Source organism: Vigna unguiculata, chromosome 6 (assembly GCF_004118075.2).
Source record: "Vigna unguiculata cultivar IT97K-499-35 chromosome 6, ASM411807v1, whole genome shotgun sequence".
Lineage (NCBI taxonomy): Eukaryota > Viridiplantae > Streptophyta > Magnoliopsida > Fabales > Fabaceae > Vigna > Vigna unguiculata.
The window spans coordinates 23,090,568-23,111,938 of NC_040284.1; the positions used below are offsets into that span (position 1 = coordinate 23,090,568).

Genomic DNA, 21,371 nt, shown 5'->3' on the forward strand with positions numbered 1-21,371 from the left:
CTATTGTTGGGCCATAGCAGTTTGGGCCAAAGACGTTTGGGCCTTCCCTTGAGTTGGGGCCTCTAATTCATTGTTACCCGAGGTTTGACTTTGTCTTTTCTAATTTTGCTGAAAGGTCTTTTTACTTTGTGAATTTACCTTTGCGAGGGGTGTGGTGATAACGACGGTGCGCCTGTCATGAGTGGAATTCTGGTATTAGTGTTTCTTTGTTTGGTATTTTTCTGTTTGAATCGTGATGATTGAAGTTGAAATTTCTCATGAATTGTATGTGGCAGAGAAGATTTGGGCTCTTCAGAGCTGCGGCAGTTGCAGGTTTTGGTTCTGCTGTCCTGTGCTGCAGTGACTATGATCGTTTTAGTGAGTGCCTAACCTTTTATTATTCATATACGATCGTTCTACATTGAGGAGCAATAGTGAGGAGGAGAAGGTTTTGTTAAGTAATCTCTATGTGGTTCTGTGAAACAAGCAATACTTTAATTCTAATAGGGTTTAGGAGTGACATGTTTCTTTATACTTAATTTCACTTTATTTACGGTTTTCCAGTTCCTACTATTTCATAACTTTTTTCGAGGTTGTTACCTTCATGTGGGATAACAGCGCAGAATCTATTTAACAGATAGAAGTAGCTAAATAGGATTGCTTTAGTAATAAATTATTACAAGGTATGTATCAGCACCTTACCTTATGTTCTGCCAACATAATCTACGTAATCTCGGAGGTAGTACTTATGATTGTGAATAACATTTATGTTTAATCATTAGTGGAGTAGTGGGTTGCTTAGTGAATTGAAAGAAAATGTCATTTTATTATTTGGATGGGAGTAACATTGATGTTCTGCTAATGTGGCTTCAACATCAAATTCAGGAATTTCCGTTGCAGTTCGAGTTCCTAGGCCACTACCGGATTTCCTTTGGTTGACATGTCCAACGCTGTTTGATTCTCAATGTTTACTTTTTTCCCATAAATCTGGTTCGTTCTTTTTTTGTTTTTGAACTTGGTATATGCACAAATTTTTATGAGAGATGTCTGAATTACATATATAACTGAAAACATGTAGGAATTGATGCTCTTTATTCTTATAGAGACAGTCCCGTTCCTTCGTCTGATGTATCTGGGTCTGTTGATGATAAGTCCAAGCCAAATGATTATATTGGTCGAGATACTATTTCAAATGCAGCTGCAAAAGTTGCGCCTGCTGTTGTTAATATTTCAATTCATCAAGGTATCTGTCTTAATATCTTTCAAAACTTTGTCTTGATATCTTTCAAACTTGAACTTTTGATTTATGTCCTCTGAGTTGACTTTTGAATTTCACCACGCAGATTTCTTTGGTATTGCGAGCGGAAAGAGTATAGGATCGGGAACGATCATCAACAAGGATGGAACAATATTGACATGTGCTCATCTTGTGGTTGATTTTATGGGCACAAGAGGTTCCACCAAAGGGAAGGTTTGTCTACATGCCAGTTTCCATGATGCAAAATGAGATGTGATATCCTGTCGAAGTTGGATATTTTCAAACACATCTCAAATGTATTTAGAGGAAATATAGGCATTTTTAGGATGCAGTTGCTTGGCTTGATTGTTGGTTCTTGATATCCTTCATGAATATGTAAATATCTTATTAAAATACTTTTACCTTCAGATTATTTTAGTCTATTCATATGCAGCCTTTTTGTGTATATGTCATTATTTTTCTTTTCTTGTAAGTTTTAGTCTCCAGGGAGACATTAGACATGTATGTAAATAATCATGACTCTGGAGTCTTACCTGCCTAATTAATGGGGATCTTAATATATCAACTATACTATAGATTGAAGTCACATTGCAAGATGGAAGAAAATTTGAGGGGAAAGTGGTGAATGTTGACCTGCATTCAGATATTGCTATTGTGAAGATTAATTCTGAAACTCCACTGCCGGAAGCTAAACTTGGTTCGTCAAGTAGGCTACGTCCTGGAGATTGGGTGATAGCCGTGGGCTGTCCACTTTCTCTCCAGAATACTGTCACCCACGGAATTGTAAGGTACGAAGAAAAAATTCAGATTCAGGTTATAGCAGTTGTCTCTCGCGATAACAGTTGTCTCTATTTGTACTAAGCTATTGAAAATTTGTTTTAGGTTTTGCCATTTTACATGATAGATAGATTTTGGAAGCTGTAACAGACTTCCTATTGTCTTTTGAACCAACGAAATTAATTTTTTATGATATTTTGTCTAGTTGTGTTGACCGCAAAAGTAGTGATTTGGGATTTAGTGGCATGCCGAGAGAGTATTTACAGACCGACTGTGCGATTAATGTTGTATGTCTTCCTCTTTTTCTCTCCTTGATTTACCCACCTACCTAACTAGAGTTGCATGTGGTGTAATGACTGAATATTAACATGAATATCTGATCAGTCTGATTGTTTGTTTTCATCTGCTTATGTGGTATAGGGAAGTTCTGGAGGCCCTCTTGTCAACATGGATGGAGAAATTATTGGGGTGAACATGATGAAATTGGCGGCTGCTGATGGGCTTGGTTTTTCTGTACCAATTGATTCGGTGTCTAAAATTATAGAGCATTTCAAGAGAAGTGGGTATGTTTTTGGTTTTATCTGACCATTTTGTTTTACTCTTCCGAGTAGAAGTTAAATTTTTTATTTTTTCACCTTTTGAAAATTGATATTCCATAAACAAATATGGATTTGAATATATTTTTCTGTCAATCATAATTTTGTAGTTGAGTTTAGCTCTTGCATATTATAGATTAAATATTATGTTTTATTAACGTTTATTCAGGAGAGTAATACGGCCTTGGCTTGGGCTAAAGATGCTTGATCTCAATGAGATGATTATTGCGCAGCTTAAAAAGCAAGATGCTTCATTCCCTAATGTCACTAAGGGCATTCTTGTACCAATGGTATGTGGCTAATTGATCCTTTTTGTTTTAGGATATGTAGTTCTGTGGTCCTTTGGGTTCTTGTGTGTTTAGTCTTTTATAGGAATGGATGATGTTAAGTTAGGGGAATGCAATATGTTATCTTAGAACAAAGACACTTTTTTCATACACGTTTCTTCTCGTGTGAAGAGTATATTTAAACACACTTTCTGCAATGGAAAATGGGCTTGTGTGTGGACCTTTTATGGAAAACATAAAATAAGTTGGCCATGGTTTGCTTCACAAGGGTTTGATGAATGGGTGCGCGGAACTGGTAGGCATGGGGGCTGATGGTTCAACATGATAAACATAAAGTTCGTTGGCATTTTTTAGGAGAGTTCAGCTTTACTAAGAACTAATAGTGTTTTGTCATAGTTCATGAAGCCACAAGGTTATTACTTGTACCATGTTACATTTTTTTAGCATTGAGTCCCTATATTTAGTTTGTGGCTTCAAATTAAGGGATGGATGTTGAGAGAAAGGTTGGGTGGAATTTGTGTATTAGTGAAAGAAATTAAATATTACATCGTCAAATTAGAAATTTGAGACACTAAAATGACAGGACCTTCAATGTTTTTGGCTAGGTAACTCCTAGATCCCCTGGAGAGCGTGCTGGGTTCTGTCCTGGTGATGTTGTCATCGAGTTTGATGGGAAGCCTGTAGAAAGAGTAAAAGAGGTAATGATATTAAACTTGTTGACCAACATTTTTCATTAAACTTGACCAAAACTGGTTTATTGTATGTTGAGTTTAATGAAAAATGTTGGTCAAGTTTAAACTTTAGTTTAAATGAATAAATTGGTATCAACTTTTAAAATGAGATAAATATAATGTTAGAGCCGTGTATTGCGGACGAGTAACTAGGGTCACTGGTGTGGGAACTCTTGAATATTAAAAAACCTATAAGTCGATTGCACTTGAATTTCATGTGACTCTTGAATTTGTTCTTGATTATGACAGGTGATTGAAATATTAGGGGACAAAGTTGGGGTACCCATAAAGGTTGTAGTAAAGAGAAAGGGTGATCAATTGGTGACTTTAAGTGTGATTCCTGAAGAAGCCAATCTCGATATTTAGAAGAATGTAACTACTTGGTGTTTCCATCCTTTTGATGTGATAATTCCGCACCCAACTGTACCCGTTAATTTTTTTTTTTTTGTGATGTTGAATTTGAGGCCATTTTTGTGGATTGTTTCATTACAGTTCCTTGTTTCCATTCTTTTTTGGTAGTACTTTATTTTATGTTTAATTGAGTTGTAGTTTACTTAAAGGGTGTCCTTTTTCGATTTTTTTTTAATTTCGTCTTTTTCTTCTAAGATTTTAATGTCAAGCAATTTTTATCTTGATAGTTTGGTAGGGAGGTCACATTGCAATTTACACTTGACTAGTTTTAATATTATTTGCCAATGAAGCGATGTTAAAAATTAGAAGAATTAGAAAAACTCTTCGCCCTTTAAGAAGCGAGTGAGAAACAGCGATTTGCCGTTTATACTGTATCTAAACATCAACAAATTTTAATTGTAATTTAAACGGTATCTAAACATCAATTCTGCAATATATGAAATGAGTGTTTATCATAAATTTTAAAAGTAAATGTTTTTTTATTAACTCACTCTTTAAAATCAAGAAAAACAATTAAACCGTATATCTTCTGAGGAAGAAAATATTACATTCAGGTCCATCTCAAAACAAAAGATAGGATATTTGAATGTATAATTAATTTTTCAACGACAACAAAATTAGGTGACAGTAGAAAATTTTCAAAGCTTAATATGTACAAGATCGAACTGAAGTGCCTCATGTTCGATCATATGTAAAAGTATATGTCACGACAGAAAAACAGAAGTCTAACCCATGCACAACAATATAATATTCTAATTTTTTTAAAAAATCACATCATACAATATACACTAATACATACGAACATTCACCGATCAACTGAGTACACCCCAATCCCAACCCTCAGAATGATATCGGAAAAGTTAAGAATTCGTAATACAGACATCTGCATTTACAATTTTCGGAGCCCAAAATCTACAAATAAGCCCAATCAGCTCAGTCGCCAAAACATGACCCCATTCCATAATTTTTCTTGTGTATGTGTGAATGATACGATAAGGGTGTAACTGAAGACTAAATTTGGTCAGAGCGGATGGTAAGGCACATAGCCCAATAAACCCGACAAGTTAGTGACAACATCACTGCACCTAGTCAAAAGGTGTATCATTTGCTGTGATATATCAACCGTGCTTGCAGTAGCTGATGCTGTGACGTTAATAAAATTCGGACTGATTCGGGGTGCCATTGCCAATTCAGAATTACGCAAATTATGTTGAGGGGGTTTCGAAAACTGTGTAGGAAGAGGAAGAATAGGCAACGGGGGTTGTAATGTCATCTTTTGAACATTCTTACTATTAAAATCCGTTGCAACAGCATCAGCAAAGCTAGCATTGTTGAACTTGTTTCTATTACCCACCATTATTTGGTCTCCCTTACTACTTTCTTCCCCACCTAACATGAATTTTACACGAGAGTTTCCTTTACTACTACTTCCATTACCCGTAATCACACCCGACTCATCACCTGTAGATTTCTTCAGGCACGACTTCAGCTGGATGGGCTGAGGAAGTGGTTGCATAGATGATGCTGATGCCAGGCGATGAACCACTGGGGGATCCTTCACCCGAGCTATGTCACTTCCACCATCATCTACCTTACCCTTTGCAGCTTCGGACACTTCCGGAGCAGGATCCCCAAATTCCCTAAGGAAACACCTTACACCCGCACTTCCAAATAAGGATTGATTTCCAAAAGAGTATTTATAGGCAGCTTGTGCATCAGCCTTGTGCAAGAAAACAACTCGACAAGTTGATGAGTTCCAAAATTGACGGAAACCCGATGGATCCATTGGGCCAAAGCGAGCAAACCTTGCTTTCAGCTCTGGAATAGACGGAAGAGTTGTTTCAGGAGGAAATTTGATCATCAACATTGTGGGCTCAACTGCCTTAGCTGGAGTGTTCACTTTCTTCATTGTGTCTGGTTTCACTACCTTGGATGGAGCCTGAGAAAAGGATTCCATGCCATCTTCTCGCCGGGCATCAGAAGTTTTCTGATTGGTCACTGCCTTTTCTGAAGCTAGTGCCTTTATATCTTTGATTTTCTTCAACCTCTTGGCAGCAATTTCCTCTTGCCGATCAGAGGGTGCCCTTTTCCGCCCTGCTTTTGTGGGCTCAGCAGGCCGAATGACATGTTTCACTGGTTTTACAATCGGTGAAGCTTTGACATACTCATCAGGACTGTCAGATGTCCTGAGACTTGTAGGAGATTTTGTGAGGCGGATTTCAGGAGTTTCAATCTCAGTTGGTGGAGATACAAACAAGCTTTTTCGGTAAACAAGAGACCTGAATCGCAGAAAGAACAGCTGAACAGCTCCAGGGATCTTTCTTTCAATGCCATGAAAAGGGTTCAAAGCAAGGGCCTGCAAATCACCCAAAAGTTGGGGCAAAGCTAAACTAGAATTTCCTATGGTATCCATGGGCATCGAATTATCGGCATTAACATCTACCTTCACTTGTTCTGCAGTTAAATCATCTTTAGAAGCCAAACCAACTGAGACAGCTTTTCCAGTTGATTTTACAGAAACTGATTTCCCAAATGTAGAATTTCTCTCTGGAAAGCCTAAGGTAGGATGTAAATTTAAATCTGTTTTCTTTTTCTTTTTCTTCTTTTCCTGTCCAACAGCAGAAGCTTCAGAATTCAACTCATCTGCAGGTCTCTTAAGACCTTTAATCTTCTTCACCACACTAATTTTGTGATGCTTTGCTTCAACTGGTGAACCATATACATTATTTTCGCTTTTAACTTGATGCATGTTATTTAATCCACCAGCATTGATCATGAGTCCCTGCTCTGTTTGGTTAAAATCTTCACGTTGTCTTGATAATTTTGCATTCCCATCATGTATAGCATAAACAACTTTGTTCTCCGGATCCGATGGTTGACACATGTCATCAACTGTGCTTGGTACTACCGACTCCCCAGACAAATCAGACCTAACCATGCTTTTACTTGAAGCATTATCCAGTTCAAAGCTCAGCGTTACTTCGTCAGATGATTCCTTTCCCTTGTTGAGAAGAGCCTTTGCGTCTGAGAAAATGGAAAGGGATGTAAGACCACATTTATCTGCTTGAACCTGACCCATCAAATCTTCTTTGGCATCTGAAGTTGAAGCTGCAACATCATGACTGACAAATCCAGTGTCTTCTTTTTTTTCTAAATTATGAAGTGTCAAAGGAACAGCTAGACCCCTCTTCTGGAATAGATAACTATTTGCTGCATTAGATTTGTCCTCCGTGTAGACTGATTGGACAGAATTATTTGGATCATCTCTTCGCTTAAGAAGGTATTTATCTTTCTTCAAAGCCTCCTTAAATTCAACAGATTTGCTATTCTCACCACCCAAAGCCTCTGCAATCACCAGTGGACCACTCAAAGGAGCTGAAAAAAAATTGAAAACAGAGAGAAAAAGTAGCATTAATATTTCAAGTGACTTTGAATAGCTCGAGACACAACAACAAACATCTTCAATCCACATAAACTAGCGTCCATATGAAAGTGAAGGGATAAAATACAAGAGATCACACTGTGAAATTAAACTAATGGTCAAATTAAAAGGATAATAATAAAAATCAGACAACCCAGTTATACTCAAGACATTATAGCAAGCTCCACCTTTCATGAAACTTTTTGCAAGGATACACAGAAAACTGAAATCACATCAACAAGGCTCTGTGAACACAAAAAGTTTGTATTACAGTAATTAAGAATAATTACAATAATAACTAAGGCTAACCCAACTAAGTGTGGGTCGATTACAAGGATAAACTATACCACTGGGCCCTATAATGAAAATTTCAATAAAACAATTTATGGTGTTCGTTAGAGGGTTTTCTATATTACCCAATAAACCTAGATTAACGATTTTAGATTCTCATATTTGTTTAAGTTAAAATAATAACGAAACATATCTAGCAATTTCTTTCAATGTTTCCCAACAAAACATGCAATTGGAGGGGGTGCAAATCCAAGATTACCAGGAAGGTGGGGAAGTTTAAGATTAATCAAAAATTATCTGAATTCATAAGAATGCCAAAGGCCTTTACAACATTCTGAAAAATCATGATTTGCAGGAAAAACACTTCTCAAGAATAAAACAATAGATTTTACATACCAAATGCTACAGTAGATTATGTTTAGGTTTCTCCATAAATTTATTATGGTCTTGCTACGGTTTTTAATCTAATTATCTTCCATTGGATCCTTTTCTTCCACTCCACTAGGGCCCCTAGTAGTCTACTCGGACACCAAATCCACCTTACTCTTAAGCAGGTTTCCGTCATAATCTTCTTAATAGGAGCTACTCTAACTTCTCCAAAATTCATTCATATTAACCTTGTCTTCGTCATGCACGCCCACTCATTCACCTCGGCATGCATCATAACCTAAACTAGTTGTGTTTCTAATGATAATATATCCATCAAGAACATTATTCAATCATGTTTTTAAACAGTAAGCTATGTAAACTTTTGTCAGAGACTCAAACACAAAAAAAAAAAAAAAAATTCAGCCACCAAGCACAAACATCAAAACGATTCAAACCTCTATTAGAGTGTTAACAAACGAGCTCCAGAACTACAATAGTAAAAGACTTAACCAAAACCAAAACACATTTTATACAATAAGAATATAGGAGACTCATATCTTCCCTTCTGAATCAAGTGCTTAAACATCAAAGAGTAGGTATTATTACGTACGAGGAGTGTATATTCCTAACGACACGACTACTTTATTCCAAAACCCAAAAACCTAGAAAGATTTGGTCATCAAATTCACAGTCAGCAGACACAAACAACGCATAGACAAAGTTACTGAAGAACAACATGTCGCCATTAACCAATAAAAGTGAAAGAAATAACTATAAATGTATATATACCTCTAGGAGTGTGCCTAACAATCCCAGGCTGATCGATTTTATTATTCGGAGAATGAGTGGTGCGCACGGGCTGTACACCAAAAGCCTGGGCATAAGTCTCATCAAACTGCTCAAACACCGCCTTCCGATAAGCCGAAAGGGTAGCCTTATTGTTAATGAATCCAATGCTTCCGCGGCCACCATCATGTGGAGATATCGCCAATTGTTTCACAAATGCGAGGGTCTCACTCGGTTTAAACCTATCCCTCGCCTTCCTAATCTGGCCCTCAGAATACAACCCTCCAGGCTCGTAATCTTCCACATCAACACAAAAATACCCTTCAACATTTATGGGTCTAAAATTATCAGCATTCCTACACCTACAAGATAACCCAAGCCCACGCCTCCTGCAGGCCTCATCAACCGCCTCCTCCACGGCCCTCAGAAACGTCCTCGAATTCGTCTGCTGCGATTTCTCAGCGAAATTGGCGTCGAACGGAATAAGCTCCACCGGTTCGAACCAGCCGTAGCTGCTATCGCCGAAGAACGCCACCAACACATGCCCCTCCCGCTTCAAGCGACGCACCGACGGGGACGCAAACGCTTCGTTGTATACGTGCCCAGGCCACCACGGATGAGACTTCACCTTCCCCCACACCATGTCACCAACCTCGAACCCAAGCCCTAGATCCCGCGACACGTGCCTCTCAGCTGCCACGTACTCGTCGAATTCCGATAACAGAGATCCGCTATTGGAACCGGGAAATCTATCGCCGTCATTTTCCTCCGTCAATCTATCGATGGTAGACGATGCGTTTCCGTCGGATGAAACCCTAACCCTAAACTCTTCCGTTGAAGAGTAGCCGAATTTCTGATCTCGCGAAACCCTAGGAGAATCCGCAACAACCGGCGCATTATCTTGAGAGTGCAATTCGGTCATTAGTGGCGTCGCTGCTGAAAGAGATGAGAAATTGAAGAAACGAAACCCTAGGAATGAACTCTGGCGAGGGTTAGAGGTTTCACTCGCAGACCACTGAGCTTTACCTTCCCAAAGAAAGTTAAGAAAAGAAAGAAATGAAAAGAGAAATTATGATACTAAAATGACATTCAAAACCCTAATTATTTCCAACACAAATTGTTCTTCATTTCATTTGTGACTATTTCTTGGATGAGTCTTTCATTTTTCTTATGAGCAACAATTTAAACTGAATTTATTACAGAGTAATGTTGCATTTGAAAAGTGTAACGAGTAAACGAAGATTCAATGAATAACTCCACAGTTTGTAGTTATTTCACCTGGAACTTAAAGCATCTTCACTTAAACTGTTTGGTGAAAAGGGATAAAGCAAAAGAAAGTAAAAAAGAAAAAAATCTTAATATTAAGAAACAGAAAATCCATTTTAGATTATTCTCTTTTAAAATAAATTGCACAAAATAATATATTTTGTTGCTTTTCTTTTCTTTTCCTCTATTTTTCAATTTTAATCTCATCATTTTCATCGTCTCCAATGTGGACTATGATCATTAGAAATATTTTTCCATACTCATTCATTCACAGATAAATGAATTGTTTTGACTATTTAAACTTTAAAAAACAAAAATAAAATATCGTAAGATTTTTTTATTTAGATTAATAGTATTAGAAATATTTTTAATTTGAATAGGATTAAATTGAATAAATAAGTTTGATTATTGTATAAATATAATATTGATTTTTTTATTGTCATTTTTCAGCTTCAGGTGTTATAATATTTGGTTCTTGTAGTGAAAAAAGAAAACATTTTACCAAAAACTCCATTTTCACGTTAAATGTTTTTTTGCTAAATGTTTTTTTTTACTAAAATGTAGAGAGGTGGAGAATCTTTGGGTCAAACTACAATTACTAAGAAATGAACTTTAAGAAAGGTGTTTGAATACTAAATGAATATTTATTACAAGACTCTACAACATTAAAATTACTGAGAGAATAAATTATATTGGTAAAATAAAGTAAGTATGATGTGTTGATAGATAAATTTTACTTTGTCACACTTTTTTATAATTCTTTTATGTATGTCTCTCTGAGTAATAAAATGGAAAACAATAAATATAGTTTTTAAAAAGTTAATAAACATTACCTGTTATTAGAGATAAGTGTAACAATATTAATCATAATCTTATATCTTAGTGTTGGATAAGTACATGAACTACCTTGCTAAAAGAGTCTCTAATTTAACATTATGTCTTAACATCCAACTTCTTATTTTATAGCTTCAAGTGAGAAATATTTAATGTTTTTTTTCATATGAATAATATCATAAATACTATCATTATATTTATTATTTCTCACAATAGTAATAATAATAACAAAAATCATTACAAATAATAAAAGTGATAAAAACATTCACCATGATTGCTATTACCATATGTAATTTTTTTATTTATACATTTTATTAAATAAATATTAATGATTGGATTTTAGTTTAACTATTTTCCTCTTATTTATTGTATAGATGTATTTTCCAAAATAGAAAAACAGTTAATTACTACTACATTATTATTTTGTTGTGGAAAGAAAAGAGTTATGTAAAATAGGTTAAATATATATAAGAAAATGTGTTTTTTTAAGATAAAATAAATAATTAGATAACCAAAATTAGTTGAAAGTGGATAGATAAGAAGGATTAACCTAAAATACCATCTTGCTCTTATTTATTATGAAAAGGCTTTTATTTTCTGCACCTCACAACTTCTCTGTGCACTCCAAATTTTCAAAACAATCATTTTATTCTTTATAATTTTTTTTATTACACGTTTTAGAAATTTTATTTTCAAAATAAAATTCCGGAACAAAATTCCTGAATGTATAAAATATATTTTGAAAAAGTTTTCTGAAATACATGTATAATATCTTCTACAACAAGTTTTTTAGAAAAACTCCACGTGAAATATATTTCGAAAAAAACTTTTCAAAAATACATAAAAAATATTTCGAAAATAGCTTCTCAGAATGAGTTTTTTTTTTTTAGAGTGTCTCTCTTCTTATTTTCCAGTGTTATTTCTCTTTTTTTTTTCTCTGTTGTAACGGTGATGATGAAAGTGTCAGTAGTAGCAGTAAAGACAGCAATGGTACGGTCTAATGTTGAAGGATAATTTAGTCTTTTTCTTATAAAATGTGGTGGTATAATTAGTAATTGTGGGTTGCGAGAAAATACACGTTTGTTTTCTTTTAATAAAATGAATTTAAAATCTACACCGGTTTTAATTTTATACTTAAAAATATATATTATTATAAAATATGAAATGCAGTGTCTATTTTGTCGAGTTTTCTTTCAATATAATATTCTTTTATTGTATAATACACTAAATAGACATAAGGGGAGATTAATTATTCAAATAGTGTACCTAAGGTTTAATTTATGAAGAGTCGAATGGAAGGAGATTTTATTTAGAAAATAAAAATAAATTGGAGAGAAAGATAGCTAAATTAGGAAAAATTAAAAAAAATTAAATTACACAGGAAAAACTAAATTGAAAGAGTTAATTAAAAATGTTGATAATAAATTTCGATTGGTTTGAGGGGAGGGAAAAATTAAAATTAATTGAAATTTGAAAAAAAAATGAATTTTTAAATATTTATTTTGTAATATTATTTGGAAAAAACATTTGATTGGGTGTAAATTTATGGAAGAGATCCTTTCGAAATAGTAGACTTGTTCAATGGATCATCATAATAAAAATGGTTAGGATTTAAGTACACATGTTATTATCTTGGGAAAATGTCAATATCATGTAATTGCTCTTTCAAATCTATACGAAACGTACATGAAATCCTATACGGAAATTATTTTTTAACAAATTTTGTTTTGACAAAATTTTAATAATATCAACATGGCAGCAACTCATTAAATAAAAACAAAGTTTAATATGTTTGATGTAGTTTGAAAAAAAAAAGAAAAAAAAATTGATGTGGCTTAAAAAATAAAATTGTCAAAATTTATCAAGAAAAACTTTGTTAAATTATCAAGTTCCAATACTATAATATGAAAATCAAGAACAAGATACAAAATCAATCATTTATATCCAATTCGAGTTTTTGATTGAAAACTTGTACACGACTGAATGCGAATACCGAATGATGTTGACACACAAATTATCAACCTGGTAAAACAACTAAAAACTTTGCCCTTTTTACCAACTATGGAGAATCATCAGTTATATCGAACTCTTTATCTAAACCAAAGATTTATGTAAGACAATATTCAATAAAATGATGAGAATTAGAATATAATATGTATATTTACCGTCATAAGATGATAAGATATGTAACCCACTTTTATTTCATATTAATGGGTGTGGTTTAATTAAAGAGATCCAGAGCCAACCCATATTTTTTTTTTCAGAAAAAATCCTTCAGTTTTTTCCACCTAACCTTTTTTCAATTTCTCTCATTTACCTAAAACAGCTCACTCACTCACTCACTCTTGCTCTCCTTGATTCAGAATTCGAGTTAGGACTTAAGTGAAGTCCTCTTCCGAGATAATCGAACGTTTATTTTTTTCTGTGTAAGTCAAACTCAAAATTTTCATTCCTTTCCCTTTTCTTTTCAATTTTGAAGTTTATGGTCTGTTTCATATTTGTGGTCATAAACCTCATTGTTTTTTTCCTTTGTTCTTATTTATCAGCTTCTTAAACTGCAGTTGTATTGTGGTACTCTTTTGTTAGGGCTCTCTTTCCGCAGGTTCGCTCTCAGTTTCGAGGTAAGGGAAGCTAGGGTTCAAAGTTTTTTAAGAATATTGCATGTTTTTTGGTTTCTGGATCATGTTTTCAATGCCTGTTTGTTGTTCGTGTTGTATGAAAATGAGTTGGGCATTTTGTTGTTTGTGTTCTAGAATTGCATGCACGAGTAGGTGAGGAATTTACTATTTTTGTCCAAGCGAGAGTAGCAGAAACTCACTTCTACCTCTACTCGCGTTGTTGCTCAGGCGAAGAGCTTCAGTTTTGAGAGGAGAATAAGCGATAAGGCGCAAAATTTCACAAGGCCTCGGTTTGAGCTCTCGCCCATATGAGAATGCCTAGCTTAAGCGAGAGAACTTCTGCCCCTTAAGTGAGGGGTCCTAGCTTGAGCAAGACCGGTGTAGGGAAGTGTTTAAAATTGCTTGACTTCTTATATAGTTGGTTGTTTAACCCCTTAGGAGCATGTTGTATAATATTGTGCATGTATGATGTGGTGTTTTCAGACTGAAATGGATGTGTTTAACATGAGATGATGATTATTATGTAATATCATGTGGCGTATGCAAGGGTTTTACGGAAAAATCCTTTTTAGTGATAAAGTAGTGTGTGCAATGACTTAAGGATTCAAGCAAGGTTGCATCTTGACACTCTAACGAATGAGTCAGAATCTCATGGAGTAGACTGGTTCATGTGGTGAGAGTAGCAAGAGGTTATAATCTTTGGCAAGATAATGACCCTAGATGATCATGGACTAACCTTGTGTGTGGTTGTGTGTGGTAGGGTGAAACTCATTGACAATGACTCTGCAGAGCAGTAGAGACCACCAGGTGTCAAACAACCAGTGAATCTGACATGTATTCGAATATCGAGTTAAAGGATCTTTTATTGTTTGTTATCACATGTTGTGTGTGTTTAGTGATTTTCCTGCTTATAATATGCTTATCTGTTAAAATTATTTTTCTCTACTTTACCTTTTCTTCCTGAGTCTGTTTCTTGTTTGGTTTTCCTTTTTGCAATGATCATCAATGTTAGTGTGAGCAAATGTGGAAATTCCTAACGATCGTACAAATGATGGAGATGCAATTGTTTAAACTGGTTTTAGGTATGACCCTTCTGGGCACCTTTTGGAACAAACTGATCTTTATAATTCCTTACTCGATGAGCAATCTTTGCCTAAACTATTTTACATTTTAAGACACATTTATAACATTATTTTATGCCGTGATATCTCTGTTCTAGTATATTTTGAATGATTGTAATAGTTAATTATTATATATACTTTTATTTGCATGTTCTATTTTGTTATAGTATGTATCTTTTATTTATTAAAGTTTTCTATTAAAAGGGATATCACAATATCTATAACTTGAATAAATATGTATTTATATAATAATAGTATTTTTTGTAATGATTTGAATTTTTTTGTCTTCCATTAACCATTAAATAAACTATATTTTAATTAGTTGTGATTAAATGATCAATATGTTTTTTTTTAAATATGAAGGATATGTGTTTTCTTTGTATATTTCTTCTCTACATATTATTAAATAAATTTATAATTATGCTTTAATAAATATATAAAATTATTTTCATATTACAAAATTATTCTATTGGAATTATTAAATCATTTTTTCAATTTATAATTTTGTCACCCAATTTCTAATAATAATTTCAAATCATCTAAAGTTTCCGACATATTATAAAACATTTAAAAAATTCTTTTAAATTTGTTTTAACATTCGGAATTAATTATCAACAAATTAAATTTAAATTTTTTGCAAATAATATTACAAGACCAATATTACAAAATTATATTTCTACTTTAATGTTAAGTGAAAAATATGTTTGAAACGTAAAATAAATTTAATAAAATTTTGTTAAAATAATTAAATTTGTGCATTTCTAGATATAGAAAACTAAATTGGTCAAATTTTTTGAATAAAGACTAATTTCAATTTGCAACAAAAGACAAAAAACATATTTAACTCATAAATTTTCAATAGTTGTTCAAAATTTTCTTTTAGAAAAAGAAGGAAGAAAACCCTTATCATCAAGACTAAAATATTTCCCAAAATATAGTCAAGAAAGAATATTTGAATTTTTTTTTTCATAGCATAGTTTCATATTTCTCAATAAAATATAATTAATCATAAAATAAAAAGTATTCATATAAGAAAAAATATAGTTATCAATACGACTTTCCTTTACTAATTATTAAGGATTATAAAGAACAAATTTCAGATATCATTATATGAAGTAAAAGTCGGTAAAATGTACTCATGATTAAGAGAAGAAAAGTCAATTAAGTTTTGTTTATGAACTAGAAGGTAGGCATGAAGAAAAAAAAAGAAGGACATGAATCTTAGGACAGAAATGTGTTTATATTGAATAGTTGGGGAAACTATTGTAGCGTCACACAGTGATTCTTAATTACGCAGGGAACCCGCAGTGAACGTAACATTACGGCCTAACAGCGTAAAGGACGCCCAAGGTACAAAAAAAAGTCAGGAAATATATATGAATCGAGTAACCCCCAATTCCACCCCATAATAGCTAATAAGATGCTACTAACAATGAGTGCATTTACATTTATAGAGCTCAAAATCTCAGAGAAACTGACCAATCCACAATATTCCGCTCGATAATTTTTCTTGTGTATGTATGAATGATATGGAAAAGGGAGCAGCGAAGAGTAAGTTTGGTCAGAGGGGATGGTAAGGCACATAGCCCAATAAACCAGATAAGTTAGTGACAACATCACTGCACCTAGTCAAAAGGTGTATCATTTGCTGTGATATATCAACTGTGCTTGCAGTAGCTGATGCTGTGGCGTTAATAAAATTCGGACTGTTTCGGGGTGCCATTGCCAATTCAGAATTACGCGAATTATGTTGAGGGGGTTTTGAAAACTGTGTAGGAAGAGGAAGAATAGGCAACGGGGGTTGTAATGTCATCTTTTGAACATTCTTACTATTAAAATCCGTTGCAACAGCATCAGCAAAGCTAGCATTGTTGAACTTGTTTCTATTACCCACCATTATTTGGTCTCCCTTATTACTTTCTTCCCCACCCAACATGAATTTTACACGAGAATTTCCTTTACTACTACTTCCATTACCCGTGACCAGACCGGACTCATCACCGGTCGATTTCTTCAGGCACGACTTCAGCTGGATGGGCTGAGGAAGTGGTTGCATAGATGATGCTGATGCCAGGCGATGAACCACTGGGGGATCCTTCACCCGAGCTATGTCACTTCCACCATCATCTACCTTACCCTTTGCAGCTTCGGACACTTCCGGAGCAGGATCCCCAAATTCCCTAATGAAACACCTCACACCCACACTACCAAATAAGGATTGATTTCCTACAGAGTATTTATATGCAGCTTGTGCATCGGCCTTGTGCAAGAAAACAACTCGACAAGTTGACGAGTTCCAAAATTGACGGAAACCTGATTGATCCATAGGGCCAAAGCGAGCAAACCTTGCTTTCAGCTCTGGAATAGACGGAAGAGTTGTTTCAGGAGGAAATTTGATCATCAACATTGTGGGCTCAACTGCCTTAGCTGGAGTGTTCACTTTCTTCATTGTGTCTGGTTTCACCAACTTGGATGGAGCCTGGGAAAAGGTTTCCATGCCATCTTCTCGCCGGGCTTCAAAAGTTTTATGACTGGTCGCTGCTTTTTCTGAAGCTAGAGCCTTTAAATCCTTGATTTTCTTCAACCTCTTGGCAGCAATTTCATCTTGCCTATCAGAAGGGGCCCTTTTCCGCCCAGCTTTTGTAGGATCATCAGGCCGAACAATATGTTTCACAGGTTTTACAATCTGAGAAGCTTTGACAAACTCATCAGGATTGTCAGATGTCCTGAGACTGGAAGGAGATTTAGGGAAGCGGACTTCAGGAGCTTCATTTTCATTTGGTAGAGACACAGACAAGCTTTTCTGGTAAACAAGAGACCTGAAACGCAGAAAGAATAGCTGAACGGCCCCAGGGATCTTTCTTTCAATGCCATGAAAAGGGTTCAAAGCAAGGGCCTGCAGATCACCCAAAAGTTGTGGCAATTCCACATTAGCATTTCCTATGGTATCCACTGGCAGCAAATTACGGGCATTAGCATCCACCACCACTTGTTCTGAAGGAAAATCCTCTCCTGGAGCCAGACCAATTGAGACAGCTTTTCCTGTTGATTTTACAGAAACTGATTCCCCAAATGTAGAATGCTTCTCTGGAAAGCCTAATGTAGGCTGTAAATTTAAGTCCTTTTTCTTTTTCTTCTTTCTCTCTCCAACAGCAGGAATCTCAGAGTTCAACTCAGCTGCAGGTCTTAAATTCAAATCCTTTTTCTTTTTCTTCTTTCTCTCTCCGACAGCAGAAGTCTCAGAGTTCAACTCAGCTGCAGATCTCTTGGGAACTTTCTTCTTCACCTTATGCTTTACTTCAACTGGTGAACCGTATACATTATTTTCGCTCTTAAGCTGATGCATGTCATTATTTCCACCACCAGCAGTCAGGGGTCCCAGCACTACTTGGTTAAAATCATCACATGGTCCGGACAATTTTGCATTCCCTTCATATTTAACATCAACAGAAACTTGGTTCTCCGGATGTGATAGTTGAGACATCGCATCAACTGTGGCCAACTCCCCAGACAAATCAGACCGGACCATGCTTTTACTAAAAGCATTATCATGTTCGAAGTTGTGGGTCATTTCTTCAAAAGATTCCTTTCCCTTGTCAAGAAGAGGCTTTGTGTCTGCAGAAATGGCAGAAGAATGACCAGAGCCATCTTCTTGAACATGACCTTTTAAATGTTCTTTAGCATCTGAAATTGAAGCAGCACCGTCATGACTAATAAATCCTGTGTCTGCTTGTATTTCTAATTTATGAGGTGTCACAGGCACAGGTGGAGCCCTCTTCTGAAATACATAACTATTTGCGGCATCGGAATTGTACTCCTCGTATGCCAATTGGACAGAGTTATTTGGATCATCTCTCCGTTTAAGAAGGTATCTATCCTTCTTCGAAGCCTCCTTAACTTTAAGAGATTTGGTAGAGCTCTTCCCACCACCCAAAGCTTCTGCAATCACCAGTGGACCACTCAAAGGCGCTGAAAAAAAAGGAAGAAAAAAACAGAAAAAGGTAGGATCAATATTGAAGTGGCTATGAATAAAATCATGTTCACTTAACATAAATTAGAATCCGTACGTAAGTGAGGGGATACACTACAAGAGCTCACAATGTAAAATTAAACTAATGTTCAAATTAAAAGGCTAATAATGGTCAATTTTATGTTTCTTACTTCTAAATTTTTTGGGAAGTCAATTATTTCTCGTAAGAAGCAAAACTTAGTAAGCTTAGTTCAGGGAAGTTAGGAATATGAGAAATATAAGATCTTATCCCAGAATAATTTAGAGTATCTTCGATGATCTTAAGATTTATTCTTCTCTTATGTTTTATGACTTGTTTCCTTATTTAATTAGGATCTCTATAGTTTTAAGACACCTAATTAGAATCAGATCATTAACAATATGATTTATAGCCATACCATACCATGGATATAGAATAACTACTATTATTACATATGTATTTATTGAATCAACATACATAAAATGGACTTTGTTGTGTAGTCCATGCACACAGTTTTGAGCATCTCTTCCATCTATTTCTCTCTTTCAACCTGAAGTTCATTAGAGACTCAAAAACACAAATAACAAACATTCAGCTACCAAACACAAACATCACAACTATTCAACCCTCTATAATTGAAGAATGTTGACAGACAATCTCCAGAACAACAACAACCAGAAGATAATTAAACAGAACACATTTTATGCAATAAAGAAGGTCCGAACATTCATATCTTCCCTACAGAATCTAGTGCTTAAACATCGTATGCAAGTCCCAAGACTCGTATATTCATAACAACTCGATTGCTTTGTTCCAAAACCGTAAAGATCTAGAAAGATTTGGTCATTAAATCCATTGTCAACAATGACACAAACAATACATTGAAGAAAAAAAAAGTGAAATACAATATGTCTCCAATAACAAATAAACCTGAAAAGGAAGCACTATATATGTATATATACCTCTAGGAGTGTGCCTAACGGTCCCAGACTGATCAAGTGGACTGATACGAGGATGAGTGGCGCGCACAGGCTGCACCCCAAAAGCCTGGGCATAAGTCTCATCAAACTGCTCAAACACCGCCTTCCGATAAGCCGAAAGGGTGGCTTTATTGTTAGTGAATCCAATGCCCCCGCGGCCACCATCATGTGGAGCAATCGCCAATTGCTTCACGAAAGCAAGAGTCTCACTGGGATTAAAACTATCCCTTGCCTTCGCAATCTGGCTATCAGAATACAAGCCACCAGGCTCATAATCATCCACATCAACACAAAAATACCCTTCAACATTTGTAGGCCTAAAATTATCGGTTTTCCTACACCTACAAGCTAAACCAAGCCCTCGCCTCCGGCAGGCCTCATCAACCGCCTCCTCCACGGCCCTCAAAAACGTCCTCGCATTCGTCTGCTGTGATTTCTCAGCGAAATTTGCATCGAACAGAATAAGCTCCGCCGGTTCAAACCAGCCGTAGCTGCTATCGCCGAAGAACGCCACCAACACGTGTCCCTCCCGCTTCAAGCGACGCACCGAAGGCGACGCAAAGGCTTCGTTGTATATGTGGCCGGGCCACCACGGGTGAGATTTCACCTTCCCCCACACCATATCACCGACCTCAAACCCAAACCCCAGATCCCGCGACACGTGTCTCTCAGCTGCCACGTATTCATCGAATTCTGACAGCAACCGATCGAAGTTCGACGATGTGTCAACATCGGAGCATACCCCGACGCTATACTCTTCCGTTGAAGCGCCCTCGACTCTGTGGTTTCGCGAAACCCTTGGAGAATCGGTAGCAGCCGCGGCATTGTCTTGAGAGTGCAATTCGGTCATTAGTGGTTTCGTTATTGAAGGAAATTAGAATTTTACGGAACAGAACACCACGAACGGTGGCCTGAGTTAGAGGTTGCACTTGCATGGGAGAGAGCTCGCCATTTCTATGGCATCCTCAGAAAAAAAAAAATAGAGAAATGAAAAATTAGATTGCTAAATAGATAATTAAAACCCTAATAATTAAGTTTTTTTTTTGTCTCTTTCTTTTAATGAGGTTTTCATTTTCAAAATTAATGATTTGAAATAGATTAAAAAAATGTAGTGTTTTTAGTTAAATCTCTTAAACATAGCTCATTATATATACAATAGTTTGATTATAAGATTAAAACATGTTTCTTCTTCTTCGAATATATATTGATTTTATTTTATTTTTTTAATTTTTAAAACAAAGAAACTAAGTCACATCTTTTGTAAGACTTACTTAACTCACATCTAAGGAATAGTTTTTAAAATGAATTTATTAATTTTTGATCACATGTTATTATAACCAAGTACTTAAAGCTAAGTTTGAGAGAGACTAATACGTAAAAATAAGTTGATAAAGTATAAATAAATTAAGCTTGATAGAGTAAAAATAAAAAAGAAACAAAGAAGACATTAAATATGTTGAATTGAAAAAAAAAGAAGAGAAAATAAATTAATCATATCAACTTTCTGTATAGGCTATGAATGATTGTTGTTTTACACAAATGTGAAAAATAAAACTCAAGCAACTTTACTTGTGTAGTTGCAAATTAAATAGAATTTATTCAACTGTTTATGCGGGAGGGAGGTGAGAGTAAAAGTGGTCTAATTATGAAAAATTAA

General features: G+C 35.2%; 3 protein-coding genes across 3 annotated transcripts; 1 reads left to right on the forward strand and 2 right to left on the reverse strand.

Moving 5' to 3' along the window:
* The first annotated feature begins 22 nt into the window (after positions 1–22).
* On the forward strand, positions 23–4,187 carry LOC114186749 (putative protease Do-like 14). The gene is made up of 11 exons (XM_028074747.1): positions 23–192; positions 276–357; positions 865–969; positions 1,058–1,222; positions 1,323–1,450; positions 1,814–2,025; positions 2,220–2,301; positions 2,435–2,577; positions 2,780–2,900; positions 3,503–3,595; positions 3,878–4,187. The coding sequence occupies exons 1-11, from the start codon at positions 178–180 to the stop codon at positions 3,992–3,994; spliced, it is 1,263 nt and encodes a 420-aa protein (XP_027930548.1). The 5' UTR covers positions 23–177; the 3' UTR covers positions 3,995–4,187.
* Positions 4,188–4,772: 585 nt separating this feature from the next.
* LOC114186946 lies at positions 4,773–10,133 on the reverse strand. The gene is made up of 2 exons (XM_028075029.1): positions 8,910–10,133; positions 4,773–7,414 (listed from the first exon to the last, which is right to left on the reverse strand). The coding sequence occupies exons 1-2, from the start codon at positions 9,826–9,828 to the stop codon at positions 5,061–5,063; spliced, it is 3,273 nt and encodes a 1,090-aa protein (XP_027930830.1). The 5' UTR covers positions 9,829–10,133; the 3' UTR covers positions 4,773–5,060.
* A 5,833-nt stretch (positions 10,134–15,966) lies between these two features.
* On the reverse strand, positions 15,967–20,702 carry LOC114187821. Its single transcript, XM_028076195.1, has 2 exons — positions 19,697–20,702; positions 15,967–18,714 (listed from the first exon to the last, which is right to left on the reverse strand). The coding sequence occupies exons 1-2, from the start codon at positions 20,562–20,564 to the stop codon at positions 16,307–16,309; spliced, it is 3,276 nt and encodes a 1,091-aa protein (XP_027931996.1). The 5' UTR covers positions 20,565–20,702; the 3' UTR covers positions 15,967–16,306.
* Positions 20,703–21,371: the final 669 nt, after the last annotated feature.

What these genes read in the sequence shown, in the direction of transcription:
- LOC114186749 (XM_028074747.1), top strand. An exon ending in CAGTGACTATGATCGTTTTA is followed by an intron (nt 358 to 864) that starts GTGAGTGCCTAA and finishes CATCAAATTCAG; the next exon opens with GAATTTCCGTTGCAGTTCGA. An exon ending in GTCACCCACGGAATTGTAAG is followed by an intron (nt 2,026 to 2,219) that starts GTACGAAGAAAA and finishes TATTTTGTCTAG; the next exon opens with TTGTGTTGACCGCAAAAGTA.
- LOC114187821 (XM_028076195.1), bottom strand. Translation starts at nt 20,564, where the DNA reads ATGACCGAATTGCACTCTCAAGACAATGCCGCGGCTGCTACCGATTCT. An exon ending in CGTTAGGCACACTCCTAGAG is followed by an intron (nt 18,715 to 19,696) that starts GTATATATACAT and finishes CTTTTTTTTCAG; the next exon opens with CGCCTTTGAGTGGTCCACTG.
- LOC114186946 (XM_028075029.1), bottom strand. Translation starts at nt 9,828, where the DNA reads ATGACCGAATTGCACTCTCAAGATAATGCGCCGGTTGTTGCGGATTCT. An exon ending in TGTTAGGCACACTCCTAGAG is followed by an intron (nt 7,415 to 8,909) that starts GTATATATACAT and finishes ATTTTTTTTCAG; the next exon opens with CTCCTTTGAGTGGTCCACTG.